Here is a 17,280-nt window from a genome sequence, read left to right as displayed (position 1 = left end):
CAGTACATCTCTTTAGTGTCCAATTTTGCAGTGTGTGCTAGTCTATCCTCAGACTGGATATAACACGTCTTCTAAATGCAAAACAAAGCATTTAGCAACGCGCTATATTTATGTTGTACAAACACAACGTCAGCGCTATCCTCGGACTGCAAGCTAGCTAATATTTCAGTAATATTGAAACGAGATTGCAAACTTTTTCTACAGTCATGTCGTATTATTATGAAATACATATTCGTGCATTATCATTCTGATGTTACACGCTGTCACCCATGACATTAGACTAAATCCAGTTTGTGCAGATCATATAAAGGACAAAGTCAATTTGCCGGCAGATTTTGATTTCAAGCATTTGAAGTTCATTACCTTGCTCTGACTATAAATTCTCAACTCCAGCCCAGTGGATGTCGCCACTTCTCATTGACGTATCTTTGAAACACAAAATCTCGTATGTATTCGTGAGAATTCAAGTTCTCGTTCCTTTTTTATTTAGGCTCGGAAATGGTAGGTCTGTCTGTTGTAGAAGCAATAATGATAACAGTAGAATCTGGATCCATCATTCTTCCTGTAGAAGATTAATGCACTTGCCCATCTCTCACAATAACAGTCGCTTAAACAAACCCAGGGAACAATGTCAACATAATACCTGTGTAAAACATGAATGTCCCCCCATCCTCACTTAATTGGAAACATTCAGTGTTGTTAAGAGCAGCGCTATGGTTCTGTATAGCCTGATCGATTCACAGTGCTGTTGAAATGTAATAAACAGTTCAGTCGATAAGTGACAATCGGCTCACTGGTTGGTTATTTAGATTGGTAGCTAGATCCGAAGGACTTGCAATTCTGTGTCGTATTAACGAGACGTTAATCTGAAGCTAGATGGGCATCTAGTGTTCATAGTTTCATGGTTCCTTTTTTATTATCTGCTGGCTAGTTTGTTGTGGTGGCTATTTTGTGATCTGACAAGGAACACTATTGATTAATGCAGAGGTTAAGAACATTTATATTACCTTTTACAGCCCACCAGAAAGCTTCGGGGGCACGTCAGCCACGGTCATGGCCGTATTGGTAGGTGCCGGTTAGTTATCAGGTATCTTGTACAAACTCCGAAGTGTTTTGAGAGTTGTCAATTTACTGGTGTGGTAATATCAGTGCATTTGGGGTAACGTCTCTTGCTGACAGATGATTATCTTTTGTTTTGCTCCCGCAGGTAAACACAGGATGCACCCTGGGGGCCATGGTAATGCTGTGGTGGTATGCATCACCACAGGATCAATTTCGACAGTAAGTATGCATTTAGTCCTTCACCACCCGCGTATTTTAATATGTCGCAAGATAGACCATTTTAAATGTAGTGTCTTGTCCTAATGTTGAGGCCAGGCATGCTGTATATGTTCCTGTTTATCATTTGCCCCAGTGTGGACAAAACAAAACTGTAGTTGTCTCTGAAGAATCCACGCAGTGGCATGTGTAGTTGCAGGTTTTCTTTTTTTCTTTTGGGCAAATAGGTTTAAGAGCAGCCAGGCACTGAGCAAATCACTTTATAATCTGGATACATGAGTGTAAATATGTCTATGATATTATCCCGTCCAAGTGATATAAAGATCAGTGCCTGCTCAGAGCTTATGCTTGTGAGCAAGCAGACCATGCTGCAGATCGTCTCAAGGCTGTAAAAATGTAAAAGGCTGAGACAGGATTTTATTTCAGTGCGTCTCAGGGTGACAAATGAGCTTACTCATTGACCAACGTCAGTCAGTCAGCCAGAAAGAGTCAGCGTCAAGTTCTGACTGTTTCTATTGAATAGCTGCATAAAGAGTAGGTTGTGTTGTTGCATTGTTGTTTCATGTTGGAATTTAAGGAGTGGGCGTGGCAGAGCTGAAGTGATTAGCTCGTGTGAGCCCTGCGTAAAGCCTGTGGGGCAGCAGGTAGCCGAGCGGTTACGTCACTCCCTGAGACCTGGTTAACTATCGTTGTTGCCGATAGTCTAGGGGCAATTTGCCTTTTGCTCAGCTGACAACGACGCTGGCCGTAAGGGGTTGGCAGTGAGCAGTGAGAACCCAGGTTCAAATCTCGCTCGCTTGCTGACCCAAGTAACATGTAGTTAAATACACAACGCAAGATCATACCTGTTACATCTGCACTTTTAATTTTTTTCCATGGTGAAATTTGGAGGCCCTGCTGGTCTATACCGTGTCACTCTTGCTATCAAATGGAATGTTAGCAATTAATGCTGGGTACAGTTGCTGAGAAATTCTCCAACCTAAATTGAAATGTTGGGACTATTAACAAAATTATACAGTGCAGCATATGACTTTCATGAAAGTTTTACCTGTACATTGTCCCTAAAAATTAATTAAATTTGTTTCTTCATTCCACTCTAAAAAGTAAACAGTGTTAGTTTTGTAAAGCAGAAGCTCTATGAGTTAAATTTGAACTCGGTATGTAGTAATACAGTCATGTATTAACAACTGTGCGGTGAGTTGCCATAGAGATACTGTAAGCACAGTGGTGTTGCAGAGCCTCACTGTAATGTCATGTTTGTATAGTCCCTGTTTCAGTGAAATGTGTGATTCTTAATTGATTTTTTTCAATTCATGGCCTCTCTTAATCCAGCCATCCCAGGTACTTTGGAAAGGTTAGTATGAGGCATTACCATCTGAAGAACACAATCATCTGCCCCACAATCAACCTGGACAAGCTCCCAAGACTGGTGAGCGAGCAGATTAGGCTCAACTACAGCCAGAAGCCCAATGGTTCTGCCCCAATCATTGATGTGGTACGTGCGGTAAGTAGAGCTGTCTGCTTTAGCCGTGTGCAGAATGTGATTGGGAGGGAGGCTCCTGCTGGAGTCCACAGGCTCCATGCTGCTTCTGGTCTGGGCTGCAGGCCCTTGCTGCCCTGCTTCATTGTCTTGTGTGCTGGAGCACAGACAGCTCTCATTCACTGTGCAGCCAGTAAGCTGTTTAATCGGCCACACACTCAGCCATACATTCTCTGGTTGTGTTGGATTGCTTGTGAGGAGTGAAATGTGTTTAGAGAGGACATCTGCCAGTTCAGAGTAATTCAGAGTAAATTCATCCTTAAGATGTTAAATGCCTGAGATGAACATGATGACACAATTTGTACATAAGTGTGTGTGTTTCCCAATTTCACGGACATGTGAGATACCCTAAAGGTTTCTTGCAAGGTACAAAAGTGAGCATTGTGAGCATGCTGACAAAAAATGGATCTCAGCCCTTAACACTTTTATACTGAATCCTAACCAGTAATGACAGTTAAAGGAAACAAAATTTCAGCTGCTGTTGTCATTTGGCCTGTTCAGAGCCAAAAGACTCTACAGTATTGCCATCCAGTACTGTATCCTGTTACATCCCCAAGATCTAAGATAAAGATGATAAATATGTTAAGATAAATATGAATAAATAATAAAAACAGGACATGCCACAGAAAAAAAATTCAATGCAGTCTCCGTTTAACCAGTGTCAAGAGAAGCTTTGGTGAGACACATTAGTCATTTAAACCCTTTAAGCTGATTGAAATTATAGAATTTGTAAAGGATTGAATATGCATGTTTATAAATGATTTGGTTATGTAATTTTGATGCTAGCTTTTATTTTGGCACTTTAGGCAATCTAGAAATATACTCTTGAGATATCAATCAGATTTTCATTTATTTTTTGGAGTACAGTGGTAGCCATTGTCTCTTTGGATTGCCACTGTATGTGAGAAGTACCCACTGAGAAGGTCAGCTGTCATGTAAGGTTCACTGTCCATTGGGTTGAAAAGTGTGCTAAGTCATGGAGAAGATGTTCGGTTTAATTGACTGGATTTGTACTTTGTTTTGACAGGGCTACTTCAAAGTTCTGGGAAGAGGCAAACTCCCCAAGCAGCCCGTCATCGTGAAGGCCAAGTTCTTCAGCAGGAGGGCTGAGGAGAAGATCAAGGGAGGGGGAGGTGCTTGTGTGCTGATGGCGTGAGCACCTGCTACCATCTTGTGCAAGAATAAACTGTATAAAAGGATTTTGCGTGTTTTGTGTGTGCGTGTGTGCATACACTATATGGACAAAAGTATTTGGCCACACCTGTTTTTCAGGGTTTGGGCTAGGCCCCTTATCTCCAGTGAAGGGCAATCTTAATGCTTCAGCATACCAAGACATTTTGGACAATGCTATGCTTCCAACTTTGTGGCAACAGTTTGGGGAAGACCCTTTTCTATTCCAACATGACTGTGCCCCAGTGCACAAAGCAAGGACTATAAAGGCATGGTTTGATGAGTTCGGTGTGGAAGAACTTGAAGACTGGCCCGCACAGAGCCCTGACCTCAACCCCATTGAGCACCTTTGGGATGAACTGGAACGGAGATTGCGAGCCAGGCCTTCTCGTCCAACATCAGTGCCTGACCTCATAAATGCTCTACAGAATGAATGGGCACAAATTCCCACAGAAACACTCCAAAATCTTGTGGAAAGCATTGTATTTGAATACAATGTCATTACAATGTAATGGTCAGGCGTCCGAATACTTTTGTTCATATAGTGTATGTGTGTGCACAGTCTTATAAATGCTTAAGTACCTTTGTTCACCCCAATAATGGTGTAACAGTCTAACTGTAGATCTGGACCCATGCCAGTCTCTTTGAATGTTAGGCTGTTGTAGATGGAATTTCTTTGTGTTCTCCTTCTGTCAGAGTGAGTGAAAATGCTGATTTTATGACCCAAAGAAGTGGGCAGTGAGAGGTCCCCAGAACAACACCATGGCTCACTACCACTTGTTCACTTGAATAGGACAGGCTGCATATTTAGAACCATTTGCATCAATGTGGAAGTATCTTTACACTTTGTTGGGGTGTTCCACTTGCAGCTGCTGGTATCAGTGTTATTTTATGTATGTGTGCTAGTTAACTATCTGCTAGTTAACTACACAATTTTCAGAGATAACTCTGTATTTCAGAGACTTCAGATTTCATTTCAGAAATGCTTGTTAAATTTGTTTTATAATTGTACAATTGGCATCCTTAAAAGAACCCTTATTTTCACTGTAAAGGGTTCCATCTTTTTTAAATGAAGCTCCAGAGGGAGCTGCCAAAATAAAATTGTCAAAAACCAGACTACATCGAGATCAAAAATCCTGTGTTGAATGAATGAATTACAATATCATTATGGTATACTACAGAAGAATGTCTTGTAAGGTATGACAAAGCCCTAAATGACATGAAGAAAATCCTTACAGGTGAAACTTAACTGACAATGAAGATTCATTGGCAATCTGCCAAAAAATGTACAGCTCAAATATTGCAATTTCTTTGTTCACTGAAGAAATTATTGGGGTTTGAGGTTGGAATGTTCAGGTGTTGTAACTGAAAACAGAACTCGGCCTTGACCAACCAGCAGAACAGAGTGAAAGTTAACGACAGGAGCAGTACCACCCTGGATAGTCCTCCAGAACCTTGAAACAAGTCAGTTACACTTGCACGTTTTATTTTGAATTTTACATAGTTGACAAAGAAATCACTCACAGGTGTTTAATTTCTTCATGTGTATTTATGCATGTACAAAACCTCTCAGCTATGAAAAGCAGGGCATTGTCATTGAAAGTACCTCATTCTGCGGCAGAAAGCGAGCTAGAAGCCATATATAAAACATAAAGCAACATCACATTGACCTCTCACACTACAGAACGCAGACTAACAATCACTGGATTCATTCCCTTTTTACTATACAGCTGGTCAGATTCTCCACAAGCATTCGTGAAAAAGTCAGTGGTTATTCTGAAACAGTCAAATGCACATTAGGTACCGTCCATTATCTAGCAACATATTCTCATGCCTCCATTCTAATTCATATACACAAGTTAACAGAGGCCAATCAAACAAAAAGCTCATTTGAAAATGAATACCATCAGTTTATGGTGAAATATATACAGAATCTGAAACAGTTTAGGTTAAACCCGATGCACAACAGATTCTCTGCAGTCAACATGTATCTGGTATATCGGGTCTTGAAATGTGCACACTTTGCAACAAGACATTGTACAGGAAAGATTCCACAGTCTAACATTTGGTCAAAAAGGTACAGTAGGTGTGTTCTCTTTAATTCTTTTTGTGGAGAAACTTCATTTTGCTTCCTGAAAAAACAAAGGAAGAGAATGACAGTAGACACCAGCAATAAACATTTAATATTAACAGTGCTTACTATAAGTTCAGTCCAATGACAATCTTGGATCCAGTCTAAAGTCATGTGATATGCCAATATTTAAGTATTTAAACAACCTAAAAATGCACATACTTATAATTGCAATGTCATAAAATGTTGGTGAAAATTTGTTTTTAAGGATAAAGGTAACTGTAGAGCCAATTGCAGGAAAATGGAGTTGGGGGGCACTTACTGACACTGCCATTTGCTATGTCTCCCAAGGTAAAGGTCTTTTCCCCTATCCCCCTGCTGCAGCTCTATGTGCCAGAGCTACAGAGATGGGCTGTCTACTGCACGCTACTCACCTAGTCCTTTCAAGAACTTGTTAACACCGCTCTGTTCTGTGTCAGGCAACTCCTCCAAATACTGCTCCACCCTCTGCTCAAACAGACCTGCCAAAAGGATTGCACACATTCAAGGTCATGACAAGGATCTCCTTACAGCTGCAAGCAGGCATTTTGACAATTGACAATGCAGTAAGGGTGACATGACTTTTGGTCTGCCAAGCACAAAGGTAGCGTAGTGGTTAGATGATTGAAAAACAGGACCAGACGACAACTCATTAGTCTCAGTCATTTTATTCAAAGCATTGTGACAGAGCACCCTGAATTGTATAATACCTTTGGTTTCAAGCCTGGCTTAAATCCAGAAGCCTGATTCAATATCTGTATTTGCATACCCTTAGTGTTAAAAAGTACGGAAGCCGAGAAAGGCTTTTTAATGCCGTTATCTCGAGATCACAAGTTAATCATTTCGTTATCTTGAGAAAATAAAGCTCATTTTCTCGAGATAACGAGATAATTTATCACGAGAAAATGACTTTTGTACGGGATAATTATGGAGAATTCGAAAATGAGCGCCTGGTTCATTTGATCAGCGTTTCCCAAACCTCTCCTGGAGGACCCCTTGTCCTGCATGTTTTAGATCTCTCCCTGCTCCAACACAGCTGATTCAAATGATCAACTCGTTATGAACTCCTGAAGCTGTGTTGGAGCAGGGAGAGATCTAAAACATGTAGGACAAGGGGTCTTCCAGGAGAGGTTTAGGAAACGCTGCATTTGATCACACCTGATTTCAGCCTTCAAGATCACTGTCATGATTGTCATGGAGGATCTGAATGTTATCTCTAACAGAAAGACACAATGCAATTTCTGCCTGTGTTAGACCTTGACTGAAGTACAGTCTGATGCGTTGATCAATAATGGGCACTCCTGACATTTTCAGCTTAAATCAGTTGCTACAGTTGTCAAGATGCCATTTATGCATGCTGGCATGGCACTCCTGATCTCTGATAAACATTATAAGTAATAAACGACCTTTTGTTTAACTTGTGATCTCAAGATAATTAAAAAAAATAAATAATTGTAAGCACAGCCATCCTCGGCTTCCGTAAAAAAGCTTTAGAACACCCTTTCAATTCTTTTTCACTTTAACCAAACCATACCATGTTATACTTCATATTACCAAAGGGGGGCAGTCAATACCCACATATCTTTAATGCCAGTCCATACCCTACACTGTACAGGGATAACCGTATTAGCCAATCCTTTGTTTAATTGAAGTGACCAAATTAGGTGCTGACCAAGCAGTGAGGAACTACTGACCTTTAATGCACTGAACTCAATAAACTTCATTGCAGTAGCATGATAGTGCACAATCTCCACTGTGCCACACCTTGCTTTAACACAAAGCATCTAAGCATCTAAAGCAGTTATGGGGCTGACCTAGTTAACAGAGACACAGTCAGAAGGTGGGGATGAGTGGTGTGTCAGAAGATCAGTGCACACAGCTCAGCATCAGTCTGGACTGTGTTTCTCAAGACCGCACCTTTGGCCCGACACTTCCGCAGCTCGCGGTCCTGGATGAAGCCGGCAAACATCTGGGACTCCATGAAGACGCCCAGGAAGCGGCGGATGCTCTTGGAGGCCACGGACTTGCGGAAGGCTTCCCTCTGGAAGACGCGCTCCCCTCGCTCGTTCTGCGTCAGGAACAGGGAGTAGTGGCCGATGGTCTCCAGGAAGAAGCGGATGAACGCCTCCGACACCAGGCTGTTCAGGGAGTTACACTCTGCAGGAACAGAGGGCACAAGGGAACATTTCCTATACATCTGGATATAAAGAATATATTTCATCCTCCTCTGTTCCAAACATCCACAAACATTGCTGGGGGGAAAACACAAAACAACCCAAGCCATTAGATTAACTGGAATTTGCTCATCAAAATTTAACTCAGCTGAACTTGCTTTTTTTCCACAGGCTGCTGTCTATATTTTGTTAATGGGCCATGGAAAGTAAAGAATTTTCACTAATACAAGTTCACCATCTACAGAGAGGTGAGCACATCAACACCATTTCCCTCATTCAGAACAGAAAGAAATTAAGATACTAAGATTTCCTCTTGCTCATGGGTATAGTTTCCCATACTGTTGAGCAGGGCATTTCATATCCTGTGTCAACTTATGTGAACTATGTTACTCAGAATTCCCCTTGTCATCATCTCTGTCTGTGTCGCTGTATTATACACAGTGAAATGAGCGCTACACGAAGCCTCTCCCTCTTTTGCTGCTGATTCACTGCACTTCATAAATAATACTGTGAAACTGTGTCTCATGAAGCCATGCTGTGTTCTGTTCTTTCAACTGTTCAGTGGATGATCTATGAAGAGGAAGCACAGCTGTTTGGTTACAGAGCGAGACCACGCTTTGTTGCTCCTTTACCTTCATCTGATTCACTGTCTGAGTCTTGATTGATTATGCCATTTCTCTGTTCCAGAGCCTGTTCCAGAGCAGCCTGAAGTTTCCTCGGCAACAGCGTGGCCTCATCATCCATCTAAATAACGTAAGTGTAGTTAACTGGCAACAGCGTTCCACATCAACCAGTCTATCTCAAAGAAGGCAATGACATTACATAATTTAACAACTTTTGATGCCCGACAATACACAAATCTCCTTAAACATATTTAACCAATACACATTGTTTTCAACACTTACAAAATCCTTAAATCTATTTGATATTTCCTAAATCCATGCATAAACAAAGGGTCAGGAGAGAACTGAAAACTCTGTCACACAAAGCACAGATCCTGGCATGTGTTTTCAAGCAGCTATCAGTGTCCAGACAAGAAAACAGATACTCAATGTCTGTGAAACTGTATGTTTGTGTCCAAGCCCCGCAAACAGGGAAGGCGGACACACTATTCATTACAATACCACTAATGACTTGGATTGTTGGAGAATAATAGTCTTGCGGTTCCTTTTGTGATATACCGCCTTTAATAAGACTCAGTCTCTGATACAAGAATGAGTCACAGACCGGTTAGATGGCTGTGAATAGGCCAATCAACAGTGTTTGTATTAAAAGTATGAGGCACAAGTGGTTTTTCCTCCATTCCATGTTACCTGTCTGATGAAGCGGTCTGTTCCCAGGTCCACCATCAAAGCCTGGATTTAAGAGTGAGAAGACAGAGCTAATGTTTAATCAGCCTTTACAAACAAACCTAAGAAATAATATAATGCAAGGACAAGGTATGGGTTTGAAATATTTTTTTTCAATGTCTGTCAACAAATCCAGAGAAAAAAATCTAAACAAAACAGCTGCTTTTTTATTTAGAAGTCCATTAAAATGTTTTAAGGCCAACAGATGCATTGGGCAGTCTTTTGCACATGAGCAAAGAGCAGCATTCTAAGCACATTAGTGGCTCTGCATTCAAAGATGACTGATGGGCTTCTCTGCAGCCCTTTGGTGCCAAACCCACAAAGTGGGCAAGACCCAACTGGCATTGATCCTGCTGCAGCTGCTGAGTCTCCACCCACTCAGCCCAAGGGAGGTGTGGCCAGGTCAAAGATTAAAACCAGGGGCAAGTTTTTACAGCTCACACCATGGGAAATGAGACACGTTGTTTTATTTTTATAAGTGGTTATAATGGCTACTGTGTGCAATCACTGCTTCATCAGCAGAATGTCAACAATGTACAGCTGGAAACGGGTTCCTCCCGCTCCAGTATCATTTATGCCTTTATGACACATCGTAGGTCAATGTTACTTGTGTGTGGTCAATGACTTTGCACGGCATAGCCCAGCTGGATCAGGAACAGAATGACAGTAATGGTAGGGTTCCACACCATCTGATCTCTAACAACAAGGAGTTCAGGGTCAACACACGCAGAAACAGAAGTCATGTATCAAATATCACCATGGCAACTGAAGCTTTCAAACCAACCTTTCAAAATCCGGAGGGGTATTTGGTGCTTGCAGCGAAATTTATTTTTTCATATCTACAGCATTTTTCAGGCATCTGGCACATGTGCCAGTACTAGCTTTTGGATATCACACAAAATTCCAGATGGGCCAACTTCCTCTCTCTGATTTCCTGCTAGAACAGGTCCCTGGGGGGATGCCCTGTAATTGCTGTCCCACAAACATTCTACCAGTCTAATGATGTCCCAGTGACTGGTTAAGCAGACCAAAAATATCAACACTTCAACCCCACACTCAGCAGATGAGACCACAGCATGTTTGAAGTACGTACTCAAAATCAGGAATATTAAGAACTCCATAATTCTGGACACAGTGGACATTAAACAGCTAAACAGACATCAGGATGATGCACCCCCAACATTTCAGAGATTCAGGAGAAGAAAGAAGTAATGACATCACAAAATGTTTTAAGATCTGCTCGAAGGAATTACATCTAGTAAACGTATTACGATGATTAAAAATTAGATAAGTGCCCAATGCTTAAATTGAGAAGTTAATCTATGTTACCACATGTATTAAGCACGTCAGTTATATAGACCAGGTTGTAGGCACATTGGGAGAGGCCACAGTGTTGACCTGAGATTTTCTGCTGAACACTGGAAGAGAATATGAGGTTTATGAATCATTCTGTGGGCATGATTGGGCTATAAGAATCCCTGCTTAACTCCTCTAGAAGCCATTGTGACACCCATGTGATTTTCATATCAACAATCCTATGAGAAAAGTAAACGTAAAACCAAAATTACCCTGGACTCCTACAACAATCTCAACACTAGCAGAACTGAAGCTGAAAGCAGACAACTAAGACGGCTAAAGGTCACAATTCATTTTGGACATCCATAATAAGTGTTTTTCATATATACGAATACGCATTTATGAAGTATTGAAGATTTTACAGTATGTAAAGTAATAAATCCAGATAGGGATTATATTGTGAAGGTTTCTCATCTACATATAAGTGCTCCTTAAACTTCATTAACTTAATGCTTGTTAATAATTCCTGATAACAAAAAACTGAAGTGCAATCTAGTCCAGGCCACGCGCAAGCAGGAGGATGAGTTGTGGGATTCACCTCCTCAACAGGGAGCTCCTTGAGTTTGGGCAGAGAGCTGGACAGCAGGCCCACCAGGAAGGGCGTGGGACAGCAGACGATGTCCACCATGGAGGCGGGCAGCACAGGGATGAAGGTGTGCTGCCAGGAGAAGGGGTAGAGCAGGGCCACCACCGCATGCACACAGCTGGACAGGGTGCTGCAAAGACAGGGAGTGGGGCACGGAATGGAACAGACAAAAAGTTGACTGTGACTCTGGAGGAAATTGTCTCAAGACAATTTTTTCCTATGATGTCAAAATGTGTATGACTGAGTGCAGGCTGTAGCTAGGGTTCTGAACCAGCCATGACATCTGCCCTCAGTGACTGGAGGCTCATAGCGGCAGAACAAATTCACTTAGTTCTGCTGGGGATAGGGGTGGGTGTTTTCATGCTGTCACAAGTGTAATGTACAGTTCATGATTCCAAATCTTCATGATGCATTTACCAACTGGGAGTAGTAGGTCTAATCACTACTTATTACTGACTTGCAGAAATTAACAGAATCAGAGTGTACTGTAGGAAATATCAGTAAACCACTCTTGCACCTCATAAATGCACCACAACATACTATCTTTTGTAGCACAGTAACTGTGATCCCTCCCTGTCCTTTTGACAATCACTGTGGTGCTTCTATGATAATCCATTGCAACCTATGTAGGCTATGGACTTCACTTGTTAATCATTTCCAGGACTGCCAGAAGTGAAATGTTAGTGCAGAAGCAGGAGGTGAATTAGACAGTTTCATCTGGGGCAGTGTAGCTTATTTTGGAATTCTGACAATCTAATCCATTGTTCCTAGGCCTTGCTCTATTGCAACAACCTCTGCTCCAAGTGCACCATTTACAGTACTGTAAAAAGAGTGGATTGACCAATTATGGCACCAGACCATTCCAGCTACACAAACAACTCAATTCTCTTGAACATAAATTGAAAACAGACATTCTTTGCATCTGCATCACAGCACTGTGTTCTTGGTGTGGTCTCCCAATTTTATTAGTCCACAGATCCCTTTGATTCTGAATTGTCAGGCTAAAAAATACCATTTGCAGTAAAAAAGGTTATGGCTGTGGGTTCATACACAATCGGGAGCAGCATGTCATCTTTCTCATGACTCCCTGCTTCTTGACAGTGCTCATTTCCCCTTGTTCCTGTATGCAGAGAGAGCAGAAAATAAACTGTTTAAGGCCCTTTTGATGACACACAAAGCAAGCGCAAATGCTGTGTGCATCAAGAGTCAGACAAATGGACAGAAGAGACACGTTCACTCCACTTGAACGCTTGCTCTTTTAGTACTGACTGTATTAAAAAGTCACTATTTTACACTGTGTCAAAGTGTCAAAAACACATCTAGGCTGTCACAGAATGTCCTCACATTGTTTCACAATATCACAGAAGCACTGCCACACCGTTGCAAAATCTGAGCTTTCTCACACAATCCTGTTTGATGTGCAGCATGGCGGTTTTGTGTGTATGGGATAGAGGCCACTGAAATGATGGCTGTCAAACCCCTGGCTGGGAGGACACTGGGATGGCGCTGAGATGTGGCTGTCTGATAAACACTTCCAAATCACAAACCACGGGTGTAACACAGACAGTGTATGTGCAAAACTCACCAAGATCTTTCCACAACTTAATTACTGTACATTACACAGCAATACAGTTTCAAACAAGGTTTCAGTCTATAGTTATATCTGGTGTTGAGGAAAGGGGGAAGGATTCCTTTTTGCAAAGTTTCCTGTGATTTATGAACAGGGAAAAAAATTCACAAATACACATAATGTTAAATTAAAAATTTGAATCATAGTTACAGATTTATCACATTGTCTAGCTGGACAGGATCCTATGAACAGCACATCCACTTATAATGATATCTATGGCTCTTGATGTGGTGTCTTCACTTCACCATCTGAAGTCTTAGACTGATCTTAATAAATTATTTTAAACTATTTTAATAAACTATTTAATTTTATGAGCTGGCTGAGGGAGCACTGAAAATTTACAGCTTCCTCTTTTCGAAATGTGAACTCTTTTCGAAACCCAGAACTCAGACCCTTTTGCCACAGGCTAGACCGACCAACTAACTGATTCAAATCCATGCCCCCGCATGGAGGGGGACTCATGGGAAAAACACTAACATGCAACACAAAACCATCATTACAGTCCACAACAGCCATTCATTAGGCTAAGAAAAACACTAGTGTGTTGTTGTGGGACCCAAAAAAAGACAGCGCACACAGAAGGCGCCATTCCTCATGACAGAGGACAGCTTTGTATTGGCTTTCTCGGGGGTGATTTGTTAGCATAACAGATCAGTAATGGGAAGGCCGTATCTGCGGGTTTAATGGGTATGGATGAGCCTGTGGATTCCCAGGATGCACTGGATCAAGAGCTTACTCTGGCAACCCCACAGGAGTGGGAGAGATGGGGTGAGGAAGCAGGCCCCACCTATGGGGTAGTATAACAGTATAACAGCCCAGTATAACTGGGGCTGCGGTGAGCTCGCCACAGGAGACAGTTAGCTGTTTGCTCCTTGTGCTGGCCATGATCGTGAACCATGGATGTCTTTTTGAATATGTGTATGTGTGTGTATGTGTATATGTGTGTGTGTGTGTGTGTGTGTGTGTGTGTGTGTGTGTGTGTGTGTGTGTGTGCGTGCGTGTGTGTGTGTGCGTGCGTGTGCGTGCGTGTGTGTGTGCGTGTGCGTGCGTGTGCGTGCGTGTGTGCGCGTGCTTGTGCTTGTGCGCCTGGGTGTGTGTGAGTGAAAGTGTGAGCATGTGTATGTTTGTATGTGGTAAGCATGCCCCTAAAAACACTGGTGTCAGGAGTGGAGGTGTGTGCACGCTTGTTTTAAGCATTTATTCCTTGCTTCCTGCAGAGTCACTCTCACTGCTGCAGGGCCAATAGAGAGTATTGGGCGGGGTTCTTCCAATACCTCTGTAAACTGACCTCTCTCTGATCTCTCTTTTTACATTATCACTATCACACCATACAAAACATGCACTGTATACAAAGGAGAGAACATCAGACCACACACTTCAGTCACCAGATTCACATTACATTTGACTTAAAATAAGCACAGTTTCCACAAGCCAACACAAGTGTGGTAAGTAGATACACATGTGGATTAATATAACCACCAAAAACAGTAATGCATTCAGGTGAGATCCAAGCACATTTTTTGCATTTGGTTTTCTAGTTTCCATGTTGGCTTAGATCACAAGGCACAGCCATGCAGTTGTATTTTTTACTTTTGAAGGGTAGCAGTAATGTCTCTTGGAGACAGCAGTGAGACTGCTGCTCTGTGTAGACATCCACATGTTCTAATCTAATCAGTAATCATGTCCACACTCAGCGGAATGAGTCTCCTGTGGGTGACATTGATGTGCTGATAATAATGAGAAATTCAGCTGCTGTGGGTGTTTGATTCTGCAGTTACGGATACTTGAATTTTAATTTTCATCTCAACAGAGGAATTTTACATTTGTTTCCATCCCTTCCCTATTTATGTGGATATGTGGATATACACCACTTGATGAACCTGTTGAATAGCTGAATACAAACTACTATGCCAAGATTGTGCAACACAACACAGGCTGTGGCCTGGGGTTTTACTAACGGTCTGAATGGAATGCACAGATTGTTCCCTGACTAGAAAGACATGCAGTAACAAACTGCACAAGATAATGTTAAGAAGCCAGGTGATAAGAGTGAGATCAGACCAGACTGTGAACAGACAGTGTGTGCTTTCTGAATTCTAGGCAGAACAATGATTTTGTGATGTCAGTAACTCACAAAAACAGCACCTGAGAATTCACACTAAGCAGGACTGATGTGAAAATGTCAGCAATGCAAATGCCTTTGATAGGGACATCTGCCATATGAATCACAATAGTCCACAGATTACACTTTTACATAGGTACACAGGTGTGTTCCACTGGTTAGGCTTTTGTCTGTACTTCACCTTAAAATTCAGCACCTATTTCGCAGTTGAATAGCCTGAGTAAAAAGTATAGAAAAACACCAACTACCGCCTCAGAAAAAAAACAACATCTTGATTGATTCACCATGGCCATGAAAAAGGCCTGCAGGCAAGGAACACTCTCTCTTTCTGTCTCTTTCTGTGCATTTGCAAAGCACAAAAGAAACATTCATTTACTGAAACAAACCAGAAACAGTACACTGCACCCTTCTCCCTGGCTGAGCGGTAATATGTATCCATCTAGCCTAAAAGGTGACTCAATTATCTACACCTGCAAGACACTTCTGCAACCAGACCCAAGGCAGGGAAAGTCATTCTGACACAGAGAGGCAAGCCAGGGAAACCTGGACACACTCTCCCCTTTTAACTCTTTGCTCTCCTGGGACAAGTGAACATGCCCTATTTGTATGAACCAGTTTAACAATGCTTAGATTCATTTTCTCCACCTCATGCAATCACCAGCAGCTTGACTGGGATCTCCAGTAACTGGCAGTCTGATGTTTTGTTGTAATTTCATTGCATTTCACCAACAGGCGTTCACTACATTCTGTCTACTTCAATAACTTGTAGTAACCCCTGGCTGTGTATTAATGGTACATTCTAACCTTGCTACCTTTAATGAACAGACAGGCAGGACTCCACCCTACCAACCAAAAGGTAATCACTCCAAATGAACAGCTCTGAACTACATACACATCTAAGATAAAGCAGTCCTCTAATAAGGACTTTTTGACTGCTCTCTTCTTTGAATGCTAACCAGTGGATTTACACTGCCAATGGCTGAGTCACAGATCATGTTCTGTTGGTAATACACTCTGAGACTGGATCCCTGGGGATCTGCTGTTGTTGCCATTTTTGGGGGAGTCTGTCTCTGTGAGAAAGGTGCACTCCATCCCACAATCCACCCTGACAGTGCCACAATTGTCTTGTTCCGGGCATGGCTGTTTTTCACCATGCTTATCTTCAACAGGAAATGACTCCCAGGGGCCTGATTTCAGGGCACCTGTTTGTGTCTCTTGAGCTCCTGTTACACATTGGTTAGCAACCAGAGCCTGTTTATTGTGGTTCTGGGTGTGGATCAAAGGGAGTCGGTCTGTACAAACTAGGAACAAGCTTATCAAGGTGCATACAGGCCACAAAAGAACCAAACAATAAAATGCTATGTTTGTTCTGTGCAGTTGATCCACCAAGAATAACATGTGTTTTGTGTTTATTGAGACAAGAATACACTAACCATTTAGAGTACTTGTTTTACACATTAACCAAATTGACATCCTGTAATGGCACCACTGTCCTGCAGATGAACCTGTGACAGAGCACAGCAAAGAAGACAGTTTCAAAGAAGCCCCACAGAGCATTGCTGACAGTTTTTGAAATGCTGTGACAATAATCAGGGCATGACATTAAACAGCATGATCCTAACCAGGTTCATCTGTATATCTCCGGCTACAGTAAATACTCCGAGTTCCACACAAGCCCAGGAATGGCACTAAAGATTTAATCCCCCTGTTTTCTGTAAACAGCCCATCAAGTGCTGAGAGGAAAATGGTCCCAGGCACACAGTCAAGATCTGCAGCTGTGCCCGTTGCTCCCGTGATGCTCTCAGAACCAGACCAACATACAGTGCTGCTTACATTAAACAACCGCTTGTAAACACTTTCTGTTTAAATCGAACAACTGAAAAACGACTCTGGTTATGTGCCCCTTGAGACAAAGTGAAAGGCGTCACAGTATCGGAATCTGAAACACAACAGGGTCCATGTAAT

General features: G+C 42.0%; 2 protein-coding genes across 5 annotated transcripts in view; one reads left to right on the top strand and one right to left on the bottom strand.

The window, feature by feature from the left end:
• The first annotated feature begins 491 nt into the window (after positions 1-491).
• On the top strand, positions 492-4,070 carry LOC118782227 (60S ribosomal protein L27a-like). 2 transcript variants are annotated; one of them, XM_036535533.1, is made up of 5 exons: positions 492-501; positions 1,017-1,075; positions 1,208-1,281; positions 2,611-2,782; positions 3,846-4,070. In XM_036535533.1, the coding sequence occupies exons 3-5, from the start codon at positions 1,235-1,237 to the stop codon at positions 3,972-3,974; spliced, it is 348 nt and encodes a 115-aa protein (XP_036391426.1). In that variant the 5' UTR covers positions 492-501; positions 1,017-1,075; positions 1,208-1,234; the 3' UTR covers positions 3,975-4,070. The 2 variants fall into 2 exon arrangements, with proteins under 2 accessions (XP_036391426.1, XP_036391425.1); XM_036535532.1 differs by having other exon boundaries at positions 498-501; positions 1,017-1,065.
• A 1,401-nt stretch (positions 4,071-5,471) lies between these two features.
• Positions 5,472-17,280, bottom strand: part of LOC118781771 (DENN domain-containing protein 2B-like) — a 57,514-nt gene continuing 45,705 nt past the window's right edge. For all 3 annotated transcript variants that reach the window (XM_036534822.1, XM_036534820.1, XM_036534821.1), the window contains 6 exons: positions 11,516-11,693; positions 9,586-9,627; positions 8,905-9,016; positions 8,016-8,255; positions 6,494-6,580; positions 5,472-6,120 (listed from right to left, as the gene is read on the bottom strand). In XM_036534822.1, coding sequence (XP_036390715.1) covers positions 6,086-6,120; positions 6,494-6,580; positions 8,016-8,255; positions 8,905-9,016; positions 9,586-9,627; positions 11,516-11,693 — 694 coding nt within the window. In that variant the 3' untranslated portion in view covers positions 5,472-6,085. The remainder of the gene's footprint in view (positions 6,121-6,493; positions 6,581-8,015; positions 8,256-8,904; positions 9,017-9,585; positions 9,628-11,515; positions 11,694-17,280) is intronic.

The sequence above is a fragment of the Megalops cyprinoides genome, chromosome 8, assembly GCF_013368585.1.
Source record: "Megalops cyprinoides isolate fMegCyp1 chromosome 8, fMegCyp1.pri, whole genome shotgun sequence".
NCBI lineage: Eukaryota > Metazoa > Chordata > Actinopteri > Elopiformes > Megalopidae > Megalops > Megalops cyprinoides.
The sequence above is the reverse complement of the archived record's forward strand: the minus strand, read 5'-3'. Positions and strand labels throughout refer to the sequence as shown.